Source organism: Carassius auratus, unplaced genomic scaffold (assembly GCF_003368295.1).
Source record: "Carassius auratus strain Wakin unplaced genomic scaffold, ASM336829v1 scaf_tig00215543, whole genome shotgun sequence".
Lineage (NCBI taxonomy): Eukaryota > Metazoa > Chordata > Actinopteri > Cypriniformes > Cyprinidae > Carassius > Carassius auratus.
Genome location: NW_020528133.1, coordinates 52,983 through 76,120, shown reverse-complemented (window position 1 = coordinate 76,120; position 23,138 = coordinate 52,983). Strand labels below are relative to the sequence as shown.

The 23,138-nt window shown below is 38.5% G+C and overlaps 1 protein-coding gene across 1 annotated transcript in view; it reads left to right on the top strand.

Annotated features, from left to right (window-relative positions):
- Positions 1–23,138, top strand: part of LOC113094956 (ephrin-A5b-like) — a 50,124-nt gene that overhangs the window by 15,954 nt on the left and 11,032 nt on the right. The window contains exon 2 of the mRNA XM_026260544.1: positions 22,340–22,632. Within this exon, the coding sequence (XP_026116329.1) occupies positions 22,340–22,632 (293 nt within the window). The remainder of the gene's footprint in view (positions 1–22,339; positions 22,633–23,138) is intronic.

Sequence of the window (23,138 nt, the reverse complement as noted above, 5' to 3'; positions counted from 1 at the left end):
ACCATCTTTAAAGTTGTTAAAGTACTTAGCAATGCATATTAATCAAAAATGAAGTTTTCATATATTTACTGTAGGAAATTTACAAAATTCAATACTTAATTTTTTAGGAACTTTTCCTTTCCGTTCCTTTTTTGTTTGTTTGTTTGTTTGTTTTCTTTGATGGATGTTATTTTAAAATGAGTTTAATTTACATTTTTTATGATTTAATTAAGTATTAGGTATTCAATAAACTCGGGAACCTTTTGCAGTTCCTTTACGAACCCCAGTTTGAGTAACCATTGATGTAGTGTATAATGCACTTGATGTTGTTAATAACAGCAAATGGAATACATTTTCTTTTTCTTTGCATTTTTATATCAATATGTTACTATTACAACTATGGTACGATTATACTATTTAAATCAATGTGCTAAACGAGGTCAAAAATAATCTAAGATGAATCAAAAGAAGTCTACCTAACATGTCTAATGTAATGAATTATATTACTAGTTACAATTTTTGTCATGCAATTTGGAATCCGTAATCTACCCAGCTCCAAGTATTTATACAATAACCTATTAATTATAACATTGAATCATAATGTCGGACTATTTGTTAAATGTTTGCTCAACACCTGGGTTAATAGCCAAATATATTCTTTCTCATACAAGGCATTAATATTCAAACGTTTTGAGTTGTGTCAAATAGTGGTGCATGACCTCATATGTAGAAATACTGTCCGTCAGCCTGTGGATCGTCTTAAATGCACAGTTTGTTTCAGACTCACAGGGGATATTCTTAAACGCACAGTGGAAAAAGGGACTTCAGGGTGAGCATGAATCACAAAATAAGCATGATCACTGAACACATGTCTATCCGCAGAGCTGTTGTCATGGTCACTGTAAACATGGTAACGTATTTGTTGAACTGTGGCGAGGCACTGTTTTCACAGACTATTTCGTTAGGCCTTTCCATTCGTTTTACTGATCCTGGCCGCTGACTTTAACCTTTAAAAGTTCCCCTTAAACATAACTCACCCGAATAAGCTTTACCACAAGCTGAGTGACACGCTAAATGGACGTTTCTGTGTTCATTGTGCGCGAGCATTCGATCCCAGATTTCCTGTGGGAATTACACAAACATTTTACAACAAAAAGGATAGAATTCCTCACGCTTTAAAAAAAAAAGGGGGTCAGCGCGCATGCAATTGTGGTCTCGCCGGGTATTGTGAGCCGGCCGGTTTCTTTCTTTACATTTCATGCTGAATGTAGTGAATCGCCTATTAAACCTTGAGGTGCCCACAACATGAAAGGCCTCATTGTGACACCAAAGAAATCCTTGTGACACCTAATCACAAAATAAAGAGAAGAAAAAAAAAACCCTGGCACCTCACACCAATCTCCCCGGGTTATCTTGAGCGAGCGTGACCTTTGTGACATTGATAGGATTTCACACACACACGCAGAAACGCGCCAGTAGTGACCTACGCAGACGCGCACACGCACCCACATCCACACAGACGCCTTTCATATGTCTCCGCCTCTGTGGTTTTATATGTGTGGGACTGAGCTCTTTGAAGCTGTGAGGATCATCAGGGCAGACATCTCCGTGGTGATGTGCTCTCCTGGCCGTTTCTGGAAATAAAGCTCTGGAATGACCTCAGGATTGCGGCTCCACCAGTAAAAAAGCATTTTATATTATTTTATATAGCATGTATCCTTCTGAAAAAAGCATCTATTTTGCGTTTGATGGCTACTGTGCTTAATACAATTTGATGGGGCATTAAAAGTATTGCATGCCGGTTATTAATGTCTCGCAGCTCTGCCATTGGCTGGAACCAGTCTGGATTTTTCCCAGCCTTTCAATCCAACTGACATTAGCCTCTAAAGCAAAGCCAAACATGTGCTTTCCTTTAACGCTGGCCTGACGATAACCTCCTGCGCCTCGCACTCAGACGGCCCTATTTTTCCACGAGCTGTAAATAAAATAAACATTTTGTTCTCTCTTGTACGTACAGATATGGCATGTCTGTGTGCGTGTATGGTCGGATGAATGAGGTGTGTCCGTTCTCGGCTCTAAATCTGTCAGAACTGAAAGCGTTTAGAGGAAGTCTGCATAAGCTGGTCACGGTAACTCAACCCTCACCTCATCATCGGCGCAGGTGGAGTTCGGTGCAGAACTCAGCCCTATCGGACCCCCATCTCACTCCCACACAGAAATAAGGGCCATCTTTCTCTCCTTCAGAGCCAGCGAAATGGCTCGTGGCTTGCTGAGTGATGTCGCGGTAATGTGTTTTCTTGATATTTAAGGAATTAAAGGGATAGCTCATACAAAAATTATGTCATAAATATGTCATTTACTCACCCCCATGTGGTTCCAAACCCGAATGGTTTTCTTCTGCGGATATCAAAAGAAGATTCTTTTTTTTTTACTGTTTTTGTTCGTACAATCTTGAACAGAGGTTCCAAAGGGGGGTTTCACAACCAAAAAAGAACCTTTGTAAAAGCAAAGAGTTCTTAAAAAAAAAAACTCTTATTTTGAAGAACATTTTATCTACTATAAAGAACCTATTGTGGAATGTTTGAGGTTCTTAATGGAACCACAGCTGCCAATGAAGAATGAAAGCCCTTTTATTTTCATTGTAAGGACACACACAAAAAAAGTTTTAAAATACCTTCTTACCTACAAGATCTATCCCTGTAATATTCTTTAAAAAGTGAGTTCAGCTGTTTTAAAACCATCTTGCACACCTGTGGGTACTGAACCCTGCAGATGGCAGCCATACCGTGTAATCTGAAACACCTGGATGGGTTTGTGTCGAAGTAAAACATGGGTTATCACAATCACCTGCCTTGCTGGCAAAGCAACTAAGCACTGTTTTATACAACAGAGGGATTCTATATAAATCAGTAGTTCAGGTAGTTTCGGACTGAACCTGATGCAGTGTCATACCGAGCTGTCCGGCTCTCATTATTACTTGAAAAGTGATGTCACAGGAACCCGAGCTGTCTGACACTTTGACCTTTCCTCTATTGAAATCTACCGGGTCTCAAATGACACTCATCATAACATGACAATTGAGAATCCCGTCCTCCAGCGCTGGCGGTGTGAATGTCAGACACACCGTCTTTCCACCCGCGAATTCTGTCGAGGGAAGAAAGACGAAGCCTCGATCAAAAAAGAAGAAAAGAAAGGATCAGGTACATGGTTGTGGTTCAGACTACTTATTCTTCCCTTGATCATTTTGAACAGATAGTTGTTCTCATGCCAGCCTTGTGGGTAGATAATTAGTATGTACAACATATCGCTAGTTCCTTAAAGAAAGTCCTTCCAGGACTCTTTTTTGTTTTATTTTGCGCTATTGTACGCAGGGTGAGAACTTTGGGTATTGAAGGCATTATCAACATGTCTCTTGCTCTTATTTACATGCTGTATCAGCTTCTGAAAGCCCTCTTGAGTTCTAATTTACAGCTTGATGGCATCCGGCCTAGCATTGCCTTAGGTGAGGGGCGGAGCCTGGCACTGTTTGCTCAACCCTCTTCTGCCTGATGCACAGAAACTGGATGAACCAGGATGCTTGCTGGCTCTCTGAGTCATGTGGTGTCATTTAAGTTCCAGCAACGGCCTGCGGGAGCCATGCTGTGATAGGATCGTGGCTTTGTGTTTTGTTTGTGCCGGAGTATGTCTGTCTGTGCTCCCACTCTCATTTTGCAACTCAGACGTCCATAATAATCCCATAAAGACGATTTAAATGCATTGTGTAGCTTAACTATTGTTGTCTGGATGAAAAAAAGCCCCATATCCTCTGTGATACCCCATGTGCTTTTGATGACAGAGCTGTGTGTACGGTTATCTGCTTGTAACGGTGGAGGAATTTTTTATTCTTCCCCCTCCTATTATAGGAAAGCACCTGATCTGTGCAATACTCACAAATATATCCCAGGGAGGTGCTTTAAAAATTGAACGTTGCCAGAAAATTTCACCAGCGTTGAGACTTTTCAGACTTTTAATTTCAGAAATCTGGGCAGAATGAGGGCAAATAAGGACAGAGGATGTTCTACACAGTTAGGAGGAAAAAAAGGGAGTTTTTTTTTTTTTTAAAGGTTGAGTTTTTACAAACATTTTGATTTCCTCACTCAAGCACATCGGTGTGGGTGCAGATTCTGCAGTGTGTGATTTATTAGTGCTGTAGATCTCTTTTGTATTAGTCCAAAAGCACAGTAACTTATAACACCTCCTTGCCATACACATGTAACTACGTTATTCTCTCCTACACCACCTTAGTCTGCATATTTGAAGGGCTCATCATGGAAAACTGCACTTTGTGGGTCAAAATGAAGCATTAAAAACTTTTTGGTCATCAGCAGAATATGTGAATGTTACAGAGTGGAAGCGTATATGTAATGTATGTATATGTAAATATATATATATATATATATATATATATATATATATATATATATATATATATATATATATATATGGAGAGAGATAAATCTCTTCAAAAAACACTATATTATACCATAGAGGATATGTGTGGGAGAATTGAGATTTAAAAAAATATATATTTAGAATATTTAATAGAACAGTAATGCAAAATAATATTTGTTAAAATGGCATTAAATTGTGTAAATGCAACATTTAATTCTCCCAAAATTAATATAAAAATATATGAATTTTATTATAGCAAAAAGGTTGAGAGGATTCCAAAAAATGGATTGGAATGGTGTTGGAGTGTATGCATTCATGTATTCTGTCATCAGAAGATTGTGGCATCCTGTTAGCATTTAGCATTTAATCATCAAGTGTGCAGAGACAATTCAGGAGAGACTCTAAAAGTCCATCATCCATTGTCTGCGGACTGGCTTGTCATCTTTGTTATAGAAAGAACATTTATGATTCAGATTCATTAGTCTTGACCCCGTGGGTTATAACATAGGACTGTGCAATGTCAGGATGGTGTGATGAGTGAAAAGAGGCCCCTGATCAATACTGCTCAAGTGCTCTCCATTTAGGTAATGGACATAGACTCATAACTATCCACTCTGGATGAAGTGCCATAGGGTCACGGGTGATCCTTTGTGTGAGACAGGAAAGGGATTTTCACCCACGCATTGAGGTAGAGCGAGAAGTTGGTTCCAGCGTGAATTCCCGGCTACCTACAATTTAACGCCATTCTCAATGGTGCTCCGACTGTAATGGGCCGTTGAAGTTACAAGAGCATAGTGTTTTATAGGGTATTTTCTGTTTTGCCCTTTTATTTTTTTTATTTTTCAAGCAAATGAATGATATACAGACGTCCACGTTGTTATACAAACATAATTCATAAATGAGATTGCTGTATAATTTCAGTGAAACAGCAGAGCTATTTACCAGCTGCATTTCCCCATGCTAGAATTTAAAGTGGAAATCAAATGCAAAAGCATAACCTGTTAAACTAACTATTTGCCTTTCTTTTTCTCTTTGTCTCTCTATGTTTCTCTGTTTTGGATGACTTGTGGAATTCCCTGCTCAGGTAAGAGAAAGCACATTCTTTCATGCCCAATATACTCTGTTGTATATTACTCTGTAATATATAATTGCTTAAATAATATTCACCCTAGAAGCACAAGGATAAAAGCATGTGTATATTAAGTATCGTGTCATAAAAAAAAATTTAATAAGGTTTTTCATGTAAACATTAATGCAGTAGCCTCATTTACAACAAACAATATTTTTACAGCATTTATTAGTCTTGGAAAATGTTATTTTCTACATATATCTACTTAGAAAAAATATGACATTAATGCATTAGGAGCCAACAATTAACAAAAATGGCAAATGTTATTATAAATATAAAGTAAAATCAACCAAATTTAATAATTACTGTAAAAAGTACTGCTAATACTTTAATAATGTGTTAACTTACAACGCACTAATGTCACTACTGTAACATGTTAGCAAAAATCCTTTTCTTCATCTTCTTAATAATTTTGCCTTGTTGTACAGTTAAAAAAGTTTTAAAACATGATTGGTTTAGAATCTAAAAAAAAAAAAATACAATAAAAAAAAAAAAAAAAAAAAAATCATTAATTATTAATCAACCCATTGCCTGATTATTCTTTTTTTAAGCATAAATCAAATATTTGGTGAGTTTTTGTTTAAAACAAATAAACTTAATATATTGTGTGTTTTATGAAAACAAATATTAATTCCTTACACAACTATGCTAAATTCATAAATTCATCTTGTTTGAACAACGTTTAAACATTTTTACTAGACCGTGACAATAATATTGAGATTTCGAATGAGATTTTTAACAGTACATCACCATTTATGCCCTGTCACTCATAATGGATTAGCCCATCTTGTCCCTCGCAGGTAGAAGTTCCCCTGTTTACAAAACAGCACGCAAACATGTTAGCCGTTAGATGACATCTGCGTCATGTTAACTCCGCTCAGGAAAAACACGTGCAAGCCCTGTAATAAATAAGCAGCCCATGGCCGCACGCTAACAAGCCCAAGCCCAACAACATGCATTAGCCATGCCACGCTCTCCGGAACACCAACCGGCCACAGAGACGCAGAAAGCAGATGTGCACCTGCCGGAGGCTCATCTGGCTCCCCTCTCTGAACCTGTGTGATGTGGGAGTTATTGATGGGTAGCCTCCGTGCGCTGGTAAGCGGTGCGGTCATTAGCGAGGTTCTGGTGAGAAAGGAAGAGAGAGAGAGAAACAGTGGGAGGGTAAATGTGGGAGTGTGTGGGAGAAAAAAAAAACAAGTCTTTCAGGACTCATTCATCAAATAGGTCTACTGAACGCCCCTCTGGACATGATTTTTAGACAGACTGAGAGAGACTGTGTGAATAAGAATCATGGGTACATGCCGTACAGTCTCTGTCCATCAGTCCTCACTTCTCAGGAGATAATAGATAGCCCTGAAAGTGGGTCTGTGTCTTGTGTCAATAGTCAGCTGTTTTCTTTTCAGGGTTATAGAGGTTGAAGAAAGAAGCGTGTCTGTCAGAAACCAAAGGTCTGGCGTGTCTTTTATTAAAGGCGCCCATTTAACGCCACTGTCTGAAGTTGTTTTCTGTTTGTGCTTGTTTGTTTCATGCAAAATTGATTCATTCAATATATTTTTATAGCTCTGCAGAATTCCTTATAAAAATTGTGTCCTCTCCCTTTGAAAGCACATCGTTGTTTTATTTGGGTTTGTGTCTTGTAGAAATTGGAGCTTACTTGCTTTTTTGTGGTTTGTGAATTCATCTGCTCTGCTATTTTACCCTCTGTGCTCTTTTTATTTTTTCTCAGATTTAAATATCAGGTAACTTTTATTTAAATTGAGCTGCAGAATTTAAAGATGGATCCCTAAGGACCAGCATTAGAGCAACTGTTGGGCCAGCTGCCCTTTCTTTGGCCCGTGGAGGGGCCACGAAAAGTTATCCTCTTAGGTCAGGGTTGGAGGTGTGGAGAGATGAGACTTTGAGCCGAACCATAATCAGGGCTCATCGGTGCATTCTGCATTCCCACCAGCCCGAGGTGTCCATCTGAAGAGACAAACTGTCAACGCAGAGGGTCCTCTCCTGGGCCGCAGATTAAATTTCCCACATTCCAAAGATAAAAGCTGGGGTCATCCTCAACGTTGCGGAGGCTGCAACACATTTGCAAGTCCGCTAACGAGGGTGTGCTAGCCAAACTATAGATATGTGTATCTCCTTTTCTTGTGTCACTGGCAATGTCTGTTTGTGTTCACCTGTCATGGATGACTTGAAGCCCTCTCAAGAAGGAGTGGATGTTTGGGGCCCTAGCCGCAATTTTGCAAAATGATGATATTGAATGGAATAGTTAATTTTTTTTTTTATCAGGTTTTCATGTTGTTCCAAATGTAGGTTTGAAAAATAGATGTTATGCAAAATGTCCAAGCTTTTTTCTGTGTAATGAAACAGAGACTGGTTTAGACTCCAGCCCAGTATTTGGCAGTATTTCACCTTGACATCGGTTGCCACTAGTCATATAAGAAACAAGTCATCATACAAGACAATGATGCAGTGTGTGTAGCTGTTTTGTCGGTGAAAAAAAAAGTAGGTTCAATTCATCGGTTGTTTATTGGATGAGACAGGTTTTAATGGAAGTTTGTGGTTAATTATAAGGTGATGGGTCAGGTATATGTCAACAGAAAGAAGTCTGTCATTTCACTAGAAAATTGAGGCTTGACATTTTGAATAAAAATTGCAATGAGGTCTGCGCCGATAGCCAAGTCGGCAGCTCATCAACGTGATGTGCTGTTGCGCTACTGATGTCCCGAGTTCAAATCCTGGTTCAAGGACCTTTTTCTGATTCTGCCCCCCTCTTTCTCCCATTTCACTTCCTGTCTCATCTACACTATCCTATAACAATAAAGGCAAAAAATGGAAAAATATAAATTACGTGCTGACTTTACGTCACTGTTGACTGAAATTTTTTCCCTCCAATATAGTTTTTGTGCTTGGGTTTGGTTTGAACAATCAGACATTGTACATCACAGGACATTATGCTAAACATCTGTGGGATTATAGTAAAAAAAACACATAGGTTTAGAACGACATAAGTAATTTTCATTTTTTTTCGCAAACTGTTCCTAAGCTTTCGGGTCTCTAGCATCTGATTTTCACAGTATGCCACAGCGAAACTGCCTGGGCATGATTCATGCAGATAAATGAATGCTATTGTGCTTGTTCATTCTTTTGACCTCTCGCATTCCTTCATTCATCATAAGCGTCCATTTCGGGTCACTCCTAGAGTTTCAATTACGTGAAATTCTGAGCTGTGCATGTCACAAACGTGCACGCTGAATCACACTGACATATCATCCTCAAACTTTCAGCACCGGCGTCATTGGCACACTTCACTTCCTCGTTTTCTGTTTTTTGCCTGCAGCGATGTGGCATCAGATCAGTTGGTTTAGGAAACCTTCACACCTGGAACAGTGCTGTATTGTTCTGCCACACCCGCGAGCAAAAAGAGGCTTCCTCTTCTCTGTCTGGAGTCTGGTCCCATGAGGCCACTGCGTAGGCCATTGATAAAACGCCCGCTTTATAGCTCTATAAACTCTCGGCTCACACTAGTCGAGCTCATCTCTCTGGCCTGGTCTGACAACTCAGGCTCGGCTAAGACTTTTCCATGGCATCGATTCTTGTTATCTTACGAGCGTATGTGTGGAAGACGACTTATTAGGCGTGAATGGCGGCAGGGACGTGCTGGGGTTTGTGTTTGTGTTTGGAAAACTGCCTGACACTCATTTGTGAGGCAGTGAAAAACATTGGCAGCCTAGAGGTGCCTGAGTTGACTTCCCGGTCTCGTATTTCAAATCCTCTTAGATGAGGAAGATGATAGTGCTGTGAAATGGAGATGATTATGTTTACTCTAAACAATGTGTAACAACATGCATCGGGATTTCCTTTAAAGCTAGGAGTCTACGCCATTCTCTCCTATTTTAATGCTTTTGGAGCCTCACATGTGGTGTTCTTGCCCATTTTTACCTGCTGGTACATTGTTTTTGATTGACTTTACAGTGTAAACAGTTCTTTAATCCTTTAAATCTGCACAGAGAAAGAGCCATTTATCTCTACCTGTTGAGCGACAAGTATAGACTCAGAAGAAAAGAGTGTACTAAAAAGAGTATAAGCTCTTTCTATGCGTGCTAGGGTGTTTCTTTCAGGCTGCTGTCATTTTAAACATATGTTGGCATTTCCAAGGCCTTCACAGAACTGGAAACCGCTAAACCTTGTTTCATTCCATCTGTTTGCTTTCAGATTTGAGGAAAATAGCTAAACGTGGCGTTTGTCCTCAGTAAGAGGTGTGTTTGTCTCCTGGTTGACATGTTTTGTAGAAATGGTGTGAAATGGCTCAGCACAAGTGACTGCAATAAGAAAGACCTGGCAACCCACAGACTGTATAAGCCTCCACACAGCACACCGATGCTCATTAGGCATTGACGGCATCTTCAGAAGACACGAAGAGAAAGCGAGTGAGAGACTTGGCAGTACGGACTCTGTATGGGGTCTGGTCACTGGCATATGAAACTGGATCTTTTGGCATTGGAATTTACTGTAGCTTGAAAATAAAAATAAGAGTAGAACTTTTTACATCCCTTAATGTGCCTTACATCTGTTTGACATTTAAAAACTTGAGACTTAAGACTAAGTTTCCCCCCAAATGCACTTTAGGAATAAATAAAACATTCAGGTTTTACAGCTGCGTCGTCTTCTTTTTGCCAAGCTTTATTTTGAAAGGCCTGAAGGTCCAAAACCTGAGGAGGAAGTCTAAAATTCAGGGATGTGGAGGAGGAGGAGGAGTTTGTGTAGCCAGATGGTGCTAAATACTGATTAAACCCTGGATCTTTTAACCCCGTAGATCTCTCCAATTAGCCATTGTGTGGAGGACAGAGTGAAGTGGAGAGGGCCAGGAGGCCCCTGTGAGTCCTTAAGCCCGGCTTTGTCACCTGACACTTCCCCCGTGCTAACAGGCCTGCAAGAGTCTCTTCAGAAGACTTTAAAACATTCGAGTGGGTGAATTTCAGTGTGACAAGTGTAGAGGGACAAGAGCCAGCAGGCACATAGGAATGCTGGGACTCTGCTCTCAGTGCAGGAGGAACAGCACGAGTGTGCGAATGCGTGTGTCTTTGTGCGCTTTCCCCTGTGTGGGTGAGAAAGCTCAATGAATGTCTGGATATAACCCTATGGTTGCTAGATTTTAGGTTCTTACTGCAGATTTTAAAATGTTTTCCAGTGTGTTTATTTATTTATTTTTTAAATAATGATATTTAACACTATTAAAAAATCATGTGTTTAAATATATTAACTACTATTAAATATGAAAATAAAGCATAAAAATAAGTAATATTAAATATACATAATCTTTCTATCTATCTATCTATCGTGTAATATTTATTATTATGTTTTTTTATTGTATTTTTATTCATAAGTATTTTTATATATAGGCCTATTTAGTAATATATGTTGGGAAAGTGCTTTATATAAACAGTTCATATTAATTTTATTTATAGGTATTTCTATAAACATCAATTTTTTTAATCGTCAGTTCACTATCCATATATATACATGTACAGACACATTTTTTTTTTAGGCGTAATGGTTTTTATACTGTATAAACTATATATTCTATCGCCCTACACCAACCTTACACCTAACCCTAACTCTCACAGGAAACTTTGTGCATTTTTACTTTCTCAAAAAAAAATTCTGTATGGTTTATAATTGTTTTGAAAAATGGGGACATGGGTTATGTCCTCATAAGTCACCCTCTCCTTGTAATACCTGTGTCATACCCAGTCATTATACAGAGTTGTGTCCTGATATGTCACAAAACCAAGCACACACACACACACACACACACACACATATATATATATATATATATATATATATATATATATATATATATATATATATATATATATATATATATATATGCGTAGATAGATAGATGAGGGACACAAATTTCACTGGTTCTGTCGAGCCACTCTTATTTTCCCATGCTGTTTGTCCCTCTTTGACCTCTCCTTTTTCTTTTTATAAATCCTGGCGTCTGTCCTCCATCTGAAGGTGTAGTATAGTGGCAAATCTCTTGTTAATGCTGACCTGCTTTCAATTAGTTTGGAGAGAAAAGAGGATTAGCTCTGTTTTACCTGCTGCAGGAAAAAAAAGCCACATCATTGGTCTGCCTGTGACAGCACTGCTTAAGATCTTTCACTGAGTCCATCAATACTGTGCAGGGCGGCTTGCCAAGACCTGTTTCTCAAATAAGCCCTGCACCATTCACACTCACTCAGAATGCAACTCATACCTGCCTTTGTGCACACCATGCTCCAAGTCAAACACACATATACACATACAGGTAAATCCCACTTACCACCCATCTGTAAACTTCACACTCCCTTCAATATGCTGACTGTGAGTGATCGCTTCTCCTTCTGGGGCGGAAAGTAATTCCTCTGAAGGGTAAATAAACTGGGAGAGCCTTTGTCTTGTTAACTCAAGGTCTGCAGAAATTGCCCAACAGTCTGCTCTCTATACCTGTTGAAAGAAAATTTCACCCTTGATTTAGTAGAAAGCTAACGCCTGCGGAACATACAAGATTTTTTTCATTAAAACACCTTAAGGACCATGTGTATTCATCAAATGTTGTTTAAAGGCTTTAGTGCACTAACTTAAACCTAAAAACCAACAAATTTCTCTCCGAGTCATTCTGCAACTAAACAAGGGTCTGCATGTTGAGTTGCTGTGTTGATAGATCCTTGGTGAACAGCCTGTTGAGAACCTCTGTATGCATGTTAAGTGCTCACTAAAAAAACTCAGTAATGTCTGTTGACTGACGCCTGTTCACACCGTTTTCATGCTCCCAACAGTCCTTTGGATGATGCGGTTTTCAGAGCAAGGCCAAGTTGCTATCTTTTCATACATCACTAGATAGCTCATGCTGGCATTGAAGCAACACAAAATCCGATGCCCAAGCTTTTCTCAGAAGCACATTATAAACATCCCCCACCTCATATGATCGTGCTCGCCCAACGTTAATAATAGAGCAATGGTAAAACCTGTTTCATTCATTGTAGCACAATATGTCTTTATTATGTATGGTTAAGGGGGCCTTGGGTACAGGCAAAAGCTGTAATACAGACATCTGTCCGTTTCCATGTGGGGATGAACATGCCTGTCATTCACAGAGGTTGTCTTTTAATACACTGCTTTGCCACCTCCTCTTCTGGCCTCCCTCTGTGGGCCTCTTATGCTTTCTGAGGGCCAAGGCCTTTCCGTCAATCTGTTAAAGTGACAACAGTGGAGGCCTTAGCTGTCTAACAATAGCAAGGTAACAACCACATGCCATGGACACATACATGAGACCACAGATTAAATCTGTCGCTTTTCTGGGATGCTAATCACTTTAGCAGGCCCAGACAGGCCACTGAAGACACAAATATGGATTATGATATTGACAGAGGACATTAGTCAGGGTTGAAATCATATTAAATTTGATGGAAATGCAAACAAGGTTGTGAGCTATATTCGCTTGCCATAATTTACATACTTTTACATGCTTATTTTTTTTGCAAAAAGATTTTTATATTATATATATATATATATATATATATATATATGTATACACACACACACACACACACACATTTTGACTTTGTACATTGTACTAAAACCAAACTTAAGTTAAGTTATTAAATATTATCTGGAAGATATTAAGCTTAAGATTAGTACCATTATTATTTTATTGTATTATTTTCAACACTTATAGTATGTTTTTATTTACTTTTTTAAAAATATTGTAATTAATTTTAATTTTAATTTTTAAAACTTTTAATTTTTAAATTCCCTTGAAAAAAACATATATTTTTTTATTTTATTTACAATTTAATTATATTTGATTTATTATAATATATCATATTATATTATATTACATTATATTCCATTTTTAATGTGATATTATTGTGTTTTATAATATATAAGATTAATTTGATTATATTTAATTTTAAATTTTATATAACTGTGTTTTTTATATTATAGTAGGAGTAGTACTTTTTATTTAGCCCCTTGAGGAAATTATGTTTCAGTGGGTTTTGACATGCGTTTCACAAACAATAGAAAAACATATCAACATATCAACAAAAACACAAAATATTATATTATATTATATTATATTATATTATATTATATTATATTATATTATATTATATTTTATTATATTATTATATCAACACCAATGTACAATCTGTCAAACAGGCTGTATTTCTAGTCTTCATAGCTCCATTTCCATTAAATTTGACATCTGCCCTGAGTTATGTTCAACTTGACCTCAAAATTAACATTCAGAAGGCCATTGAACCTCTAAATACACTTAGAGAATTTAGCATGACAATGTCACCTTTGCCAAATATCACTTGAATTTGTTCAACAAAAACATATCTCCGCCATGGATTGGCTACCATTGCATGGCAGCCTCTAATTCATAACTTCAAAGAGTACTGCAGCGTTCCATATTCCATCATATTCCACTTCATAATCCAGGATGTTATGTTTTGATGTCAATCACACAACCACAACGCATAATAAATATATTCCTCACGAGGACATGTTGAACTTGAAGCCCTTGGCTCTTGAATGCAGATAGCAGAGGAAGCATCAGGAATGAAAGGAAAGCGCTCCCTCCACTAAAAACATAAGATCAGTCAGACACGGAACGTCTTTCCACAGAGCAATATATACTCAGCTCACTGTTTATTAGCTCGATCGTGGAGATAAGAAACATCTGTACGACCGTTCCGTCCATTCATCTTTGGTTGAGACTGAGGCAGGAACACCCCACTCTGATTTATGAAAAGGTGTTCTTTTTTTTTTTTTTTTTACTTGAATCACCTGTCATCAAATGGAGATTATAAATCCTGCTGATTATATGGACTGGGGCTGCCCATACCCAGACTGCCTCAGTGGAGGGAAAATGAACTTTCCAGAAGGATTCCTTCCCAGAATGCTATTTGGCGATGCTGTCCGTACAACACAATATGTGGTGCATCAGTGAGCTAATCCTTCCCGGTTGGTATGAGGCGAATTCAAATCAAGTCTGGAGGTGTTTATCGTCCAAAGCAATGAGACCATTTCTTGTCAATATCACTGGTGCGACATATGGTACATGCATACAATGCCCCTCCCACCCCCAGGGAATTCATATTCAGCTAACTTTTTTTTTTTTTAGTTGCAGGCTTGTCGTTTCTGTGGCAGTCTTATTATAAAATAATTATTATTACACTGATGATATCAGTAATAGCATGTTTGTTCTGTTGTGTATTGTTTGTTCAGGGATGTCCTGGACTATGCAAATAGATTTTAGAAGCTGGAAATGTTAGTTTTAAATGTATTTCAAATTTATGTTCTCTTTTGAAGTCATGTGTAAAGATTTTAAACCATTCTCCTGTATTATCATGGCTGCATGGTGGTTATAGTCCAAGTTTTCTGTCTCCTCTCTGTGTAATGTGTGGCTGTTTGTTGGCTCTCGGCCCTGCAGGGTGTGTTGGCTGATGAAGGAGGCTCTGACAGGGCCGCTGAGGGTTCTGATGAACTGGGCTGGATGGGGGAGATTGAGAGCACCAGGTGTGGGGGGCCTGTGCACGGCATGCTTGGCACTCTGAGGGGACTCTATGTTTAGATGTTACATTACATTACATGTGCTGTTTTTTCTGGCGCTGCTGCGTTTTTTGAAGGTAAAAACGCTTCCATGCCAGCCTCTAGGCCACCCTCACGCTCTCTCCCTCCAAACCTAATATAAAAACAGCATAGTTGGTCAGTGTGTGTTGTGTTTTAGATGCTGGTGGTCCTCATCATGGGATGCTGATGTGCTTCTGTCTCCACCAGCCTGCTTACCCAGCTTCCTTGGTCAACCAGTTTAACATAATAAAAGTAATAATATACATTTTATAGAAAATTTTTAAATTGACATATTTTATAAACATTTGTAAACTCTTTATTTTAAGGACCAATTCTCATGATTAAGTAGTTGTTTCTTAGCATGCACATTACTAGCATATTGGCTGTTTATTAGTACTCAAAAACACATATTTATGCCTTATTCTGCCTGACCATATTTTAGATCTTCTATTCCTACCCCATACTTAAACTTAACAACTACCTTACTATCTATTAATAAGCAGTGAAAAAAGCAAAAGTCATAATTAATAGTCTCTAGGGAGAATTGGACCTTAAAATAAAGTGTGACCAAAATTTGTTACGTTTTAAAACGAGAAATTTTTTTTGTAATTTAAAATAAAGATATAATTTAAAATATATGAAATATTTTATATAAAAATTTTAATCTATATTTTCATTAGGCTGTTATGTACACTAGGTGTATATGCATATAAACTACTGTTAAAAAGTTTGGATTTTTTTTTAACTTTTTTTTTAAGAAAATTGGTACGTTTATTCAGCAAGCTTAAATGGAAGTCACAGTAAAGACATTTATAATGGTACAAAAAGTGTTTTTAATTCAAATAATGCTGTTACTTCAAAGTTTCGATTCATCAAAGATTCTGAATAAAAATGGGTCATGAAAATATTTGCTACAAAAATATTGCACAGCACAACAGTTTTCAACAAAAATAATAGGAAATGTTTCCTGTGCACCAAATTATCATATTAGAATGATTTCTGAATCATGTGACGTTAAAGACTGGCATAACAGCGGCTGAAAATTCAGCTTTGCTATCACAGGATAATAATAATTGATTCATTTATATATTTTATTGTTTACTTTTGTTTTATAAATTGGTGTTGGGTAAATCAGAAACTTAGCCTAATTATACAATGCTTCTTTATGAGTAGCCAACTAGTTGTCTTTCCAGGGAAGCCAGACAGTCGCCATACCTTCTTCACCCACTCTTTTCTCTCATCCTGTATGGTCTCAAAGCGCTATGCCACCCTGATGATACATGAAAGTCTAACTTTCTGGAAAAACACCCTTAGTATTACTCCCACACAGGACTTTAATAGGACATAAACAAAACGTGTTGTGTTCTGGACTATTTTAAGTCACCCGTAAATCAGTGGGAGAGCATTGTGGACAATTAGCAAGAGCTGCTGATTGAAGCCAGACTTTGTGGCTTACTAACTGCTGCTCCTCTACTTTTAATTGATTCAACGTTGTCTTGATTGGGTGCAGAGCGGTTTCGGCCCAGGGCACTGTAAAACGACCCGGCCGCGCAATGGCCCCTCTGGGAGAGGTCAGATCTCCAGCCTGCTGTGGGGGCAGGTTCATGTTTGCTTAGATGTCCGACTCTTACCCTTTCCTCCCTCTCTCTCTCTCTCTCTCTCTCTTGTGCTGTTGAGCTGTTGCCTGTTTGTTTTTCCTCAACAAATAATTTGTTCTTCTTTGCATTTGTCTGTTCAGTGTATAAATTTCATGATATACACTCGCTAGATGAACGACCCCAGGGTCAGTGCTGTCATTCTATTCCTTCTCTTTTGAATATGGAGGCCTCCCTTCATTAATAATGGGTGAACCATGACCTCTGACTCTAGTCCTGACCTCACGTGGTCTTACTGTTGCATTAAAGCCACTAGAGTATATTTGGTGCCAAGCACTCATGTCAATCTAGTTATTTGAGATCTGTAAAGCATCTACTCAATATTCAGTTGCAGCAGTAAAGAGGATCCACTCAGAATAATGAGGTTTTCAATCTAAACAAGTATGTTATTTATAAGTAGTACGTCTACTTGCATTCGTCCGTGAAGTTCAGAGGGCTGCAGGGTGTCCCATTTGCAACCTTTCGCCGTTAATACAGACTTTTCCAGGAATGGGTAAAAATATAGATTTTATGAGTCTCAACACTGATTCTTAGAGGTGGGGTTGGTGATTTCTGATAGCCAATTTTGATATTTCTAATCACAAAAACAAACACGTCTCTACCCCAAAAGGATCTCGTTCTATTTTGATAGCTCCGCCCCACGACACATTTGTACGCAACCCAGGCAACGATTATGGCGGAATGTGCTGTGCCAGCTGGCCGAGGGTATGATGTCATCAATAAGTGAAAGCAATGTGTGTTACAATGGTAATAGAGGTCGAATGTGTTGTGGTAGTACTGTGTGTTTTAATGTGCATATATGCACATATTTATTGTAAGCCTTCTTTTGTTCCACAGATGTTTTTCCTATTTTGTTTTTTTATTCGTGATCTCTATCTTTCTGTCGTCGCTCAGCTAATATCCGTCCTGTGCACTGAGCGCTCCCTCGTCCCCATCATGACTAGACACGCCCCTTACTGCTGATTGGCTACAAGTTTGATTTGGTATTCTGACCGACTCAGCTTTCTGAAGCGTTTTTGAAAAAACACATACCCCACCTTTAAAGGCACAGTTCACCTGAAAATGAAAATTCTGTGATCATTTACTCATCCATGTCTTTCCAAACCTGTATGTTTTTTTTTGTTTTTTTTGTTTTACAACAGATAGAACAGATAACTCTTTACTGTTCTGTAGAAGGTTTCGAATTACATGAGGGTGAGTAAATGATCACAGAATTTTCATTTTTGAATATTAGCGTTTACGTTTTTTCAACCAGTGTAGCCTGATTCCCCCAAAAATTACTCTTAAGTTAAAAAAGATGAGTTATCCATTTGAATTGTTTAGAATTGTTCAGAGTTTTTTCATGTAACCAAACTGTTATTACAAAAGAAATTATAACTCAATCTAAATCAATCAAAAGCTGAACCAATTTGAATTGAGAGTTTGTGAATACCAGATATGAAGCTCAACTGTTTATATACATTTGTTTGTGTTTGTTTAGCAGCCCATATGATTAACCACAGGATATTTATTGTTTGATGAGTGACATATAACATATGGCACTCCACTAATCAGAATGACATGAGAGCAGGATTAACCTGTGTACCGTGAATACTTTCCACATATCATACATGTTAGACAAGTAGCTATCTCATCCAAGACTGATAGTCCCGTTCTCACTCACTCATGTTCTCTTGCTTTCTTCTATCCACACATCCGTGCTCAAATACCTAGCCTTTTTTTCTCTTATCTATTGCTAAATGTCCTTTACCATTGTTTCTGAAATATAGACAAGCCTCCCACAAACACCAATATGTTTTTAATGTAGCAAGCCATATATCTTGTCTCGTCAAGAAAATTTCACACGGAGTGTTTTCCATGGGAAACCCGGCTCTTATATGCATTTTTTTCTCCCCTCCTTCACCTTCATCTGTCTTTTGAGGCGTTTGCCAAGCCAGCACAGCTTGAAGTCCTGGCAGGCCATTGTTTGTCTGTGATGTTAATGCTTCTGGGCAGACATTCTTTTGGAAGGGGTGAATGAGTGATATCTGAGGCGTTGGGAGATGTACCGTTGCCTCCCCACTGAATGATGGGACAACTGCTCCACGGCTGGCCTGAGAGCTGTAACCTAAGGAGGAGATCCTCCATCTGTGCCACTGTGAAAGGCCTAGAGGGCTCGAGGCTTAGCTGACCTACACCCCTGGGAGTCACGTCAGTCATTGCCTCAAGAGCGCCCTCTATGAGAAGTTGTAAGGAGGAGCGCTTAAAGGGATTGTTCACCCCCAAATTACTCACCCTCATGTCATTCCAAACCTGTATGACTTTCTTTCTTCTAAGCACAAAAGAAGATATTCTGAAGAATGTTTTTGTCCATACAATGAAAGTCGATAGGGTTCGATTCAAAATAGACGACATATATTCTTTTGTGTTCCATAGAAGAGGTTTGAAATGTTGGAGCAGTTTTCATTTTGGTGAGTTCTCCCATTAATAACAATAACGCTGTTTTGTCCAGAGGCTTGTCTATGTCAGCCTGAAATTTTTGCCCATTTCTTCCATTCTTTGGAAAATCAGTGCTAGCTCCTCTAAGTTCTTTTGATTTAATCGGCTTCTGTTGGAAATTCTTAAGTGAAGAGCCTCCTTCATTTTTCATTCCATTGTTAAATCTGAGGAGTCTGACCTTGGGATGAACCAAGTTTAATCATGAACTCCATGAGCCCATTGCCTCCCGGTGTCCTGCCTTTCTTTAGACTCTGGTCTGCCCCGGTCATCACCCATAACCCTCTGTTTGAACACGTAGAGAAAGAGCGATGGAGAGAATCGACTGAATAGGAGGATTATCGTTATGGGAGGTTTTTGTTGTAGGACTTGTTCTGATGCAGCAGTGTGCCATGTTTGTGTTCGTAGCCTAGAAAGAAATAGCTAATGAGCTTCTTTTTTAATCCAAATGATGAATTGGCACAGCATTGTGTGGTTTATTGACCAGCTGGCCATCGCTCTTCAAACGCATGAAAGAAAGCCCAACATTGATGAGCTGTTTGTCTGTTATTGGGTTTAATGGGGTTAAATCTCTTTATAACCCACTGGAGCTCATCTGATACACATTGAAAATGAATTGCTGAGGTGGCATTTGATTTAAGGGCCACGTAAGAATATTATAAAGTGACACAATATATCTCAATCCTCTCACTTATTGATTTTTCAGACACGGACATAGAAAAGCACTCTGTTGCCTTTAGGTGTTGTTGTCCAGAGAGCTAATATGTCGTTGTCTGGTCCTCTACTTTTGTGACCCAAGGGAAATAGTTATTTAGTATCCTCTAGCAAAGATATTTCACATGATAGTCAGGTGAAAGGGCATTAGCCTGGACTCAAACCACATTTCACAGCGTACTTATGTGTCTGGCAGGTGCTTTTATCCAAAGTAACTTGCATTGCATTGAAGATTTACTTTTTTATCAGTTCATGCATTCCCGTGAAAGGAACCTATGACCTTTACTTTGATAGAGCCGTGACTCTATTCTGTGACTACTTTAGGGCTTAGTTTAAGATGATGAATGAAAAAAGGGTAACACTATACAGCAAGGGCCAAATTGTTAACAATAGTTAATGCATTAAGTATCATTAACTAACAATAAAGAATAATGTTACAACAGATAATGTTGAATTATAAATATGCCGTTTATGTTGTTAAATCGTGTTTGTTCATGATACTTTAAATAATATAAAATTTAAACACTGCAGTTCAAATGTTTGGGAAAATACAACAAGGATACATTTAATTGATTAAAATTACATTAGTAATGTTACAAAATATTATAAAGGTTTTTTTTTTTTTTTTGCTGTTCTTTTGAGCATTCTAGTGTCTATTCTTTAAAGAATCCTGCAAATATATAATTTTTTCAACAAAAATATTAAGCAGCACAAATGTTTTCAACACTGATAAAAATAAGTAATGTCTTAAGCACCACATATGCATATTATTCAAGGTTCATGTGACATTGGAGACTAGAGGACTGGCCGCTGAAAATTCAAATTTGCAATCACAGGAATAAATGACATTTTATAATTCTCTAAAAATAGAAAATAGTTTTTATTCGTAAGGTACTTTTGTCAACTCTCAAATGGTCATGCATACCCTGAAATGTAGAATATTTGCTAGTATATGTCAAATTAAAATTAACTTATATTAATAAATGGTATTTATTAATACCTTATTTAAATGTGTGTTTCTTGTTTTTACTGTTTCCATGATCCTATGCTCTGGACACCAGTTTTGGGAAACTGTATAACCCTGTTGATTTTTGTCAGCATTAGACTGAATCATTCCACTTTAAAAGATGATCGGGAACACAGGAAGCCAATAAATTTAATCAGGAAATAGCTTTGTTTTTGCCAGTACCCAATGACAAAGTAAAAAGACATGTTTGCATGTTACACACTTTCAAATGCCAGATTTTGAGCTGGAAACATTTGGACTGCGCGATTGCTCAGGATGTAAGCTTTTCACAGCTGAGACTTTGCTTTCCATTCAAATAATGTCGCTCCCAAGAGTAGTAAATAATAGTTGTTCAAAATAGCCCTAAAGTGTTTGCAGACTTTGAGCAGCATCTATACACATTCACACACTCTGCCTAACATGCATACACACACATACACCCGCACTCAGACCATTGCCAAGCCGGCCAAACCTACAGGGAAACTAAGTATTCCAGCAGTGCGTTTGAAATCCACATAATGATAATCTGATAGGTCTTGAGCTCCATCTGCTCTGAATAGTCTTTTATTGTCCGTAATGAGTGGAAATCTTTGTGTCAGCGTGCCCAGCTGTGCTTCTGTCCACAGCAGGATCACAACGCTAACCTCACATTAGCCTGGAAGCTCATCTGGCTTTCCCCAGGGTTCCTACTGGGTGTCCACTAGCTTACACCCTAAAAGTTCCCACCGAATCATGAGCATCCTTCTTGTACAAGCCGAGTCATGTTTGCTCAGTTTTGGTGTACATAATATTTTTTGCTGCGACTCTAAACATAGCTGACCTGAGCATATCCATCGTCACTATGGGAGCCTATGTTTTTGAAATCACTTCCTTGTCGAAATGAAGTCGTGCATATTCCATTTGCGTTCATATTTGGTTAGACCCTCTGGAGGTCCTCTCGATTTACAACAAACAAGGAATAGTTGGCCGTTTTGGCACGAGAGATGCACATTTTTTCTGCTGGAGCATTCCTCGGAGTGCCATATTTCAAGCTGTCATCTCTCGTCCATGAAAAACTCATTCTTTCAGGCGTATTTAAAGCATCCACGTCAACGACAGGATTATGAATTTTCCGTGTGATCCTCAGTGAGCCCTAGCGGACCCAGATTGGATGATTTACGTGCTTTCACATTTGCGGTAATTGCTCTCAAATAAGTGGCTTCCTCCAGGAGTGGCCTTTCTGAAATAGGGGCTTGATGGCTCGTAAAACATACGAATGAGAGTCACTGAATGGCTAATATTTCATATCATATATACTCACTGCGGCCTTTCTTTTCACAACAGGTTCTACCGAGGAGACTACCACATTGACGTATGCATTAATGATTATTTGGACGTATACTGTCCCCACTACATGGACACGGTCCCTGAGGAGAGAACGGAGCGCTACGTCCTCTACATGGTCAACTACGACGGCTACAGCTCTTGTGACCACACGGCAAAAGGTTTCAAACGCTGGGAGTGCAACCGACCCAACTCACCCAACGGGCCGCTGAAGTTCTCCGAGAAGTTTCAGCTTTTCACACCGTTCTCACTGGGATTCGAATTTCGGCCAGGCAGAGAATATTACTATATCTGTGAGTATCGTGTTGATTTTTCCTTCTCTTTTTTGTGTGCAGAAGTGATTTGTATCTCAATGATGTTTTATGGTTTCTGCATCCAAAACCAGACGCTGCGCATGTTAAATAGATTTGTTAGATTGGCTTTCGGTTTATATGTGGAAAAAGCTGCATTGCCTGGAAAAGGATGTTGTATTAGCGTCCTCACGGAGGATAGCTAGCGCAACTCAAGTCTTAATGGTATACTTTTTAAAGACAAGTATCTGATTACAAGCATTAAGGAAAGGAAGTCATTGCCAAGTATGACTTTGTTTTTCAGGAGTCTTGGCCAAACAGGCTACAAGGAAAACATGAAGCTCGGGGAAAAACATCTTGGTCTTCCTCTAAAGAGTCTTTGTTACGAACTCCTAGTCTCAGCTTTCGTTTGCTCGTGAGAGGGCTCTTAAAAACAAGCATCTAAACCCATGTTTTTACAACTGGAGTCAGATCCCTACAGGGCGGGAGTGGGAAGACAAAATAAGGCA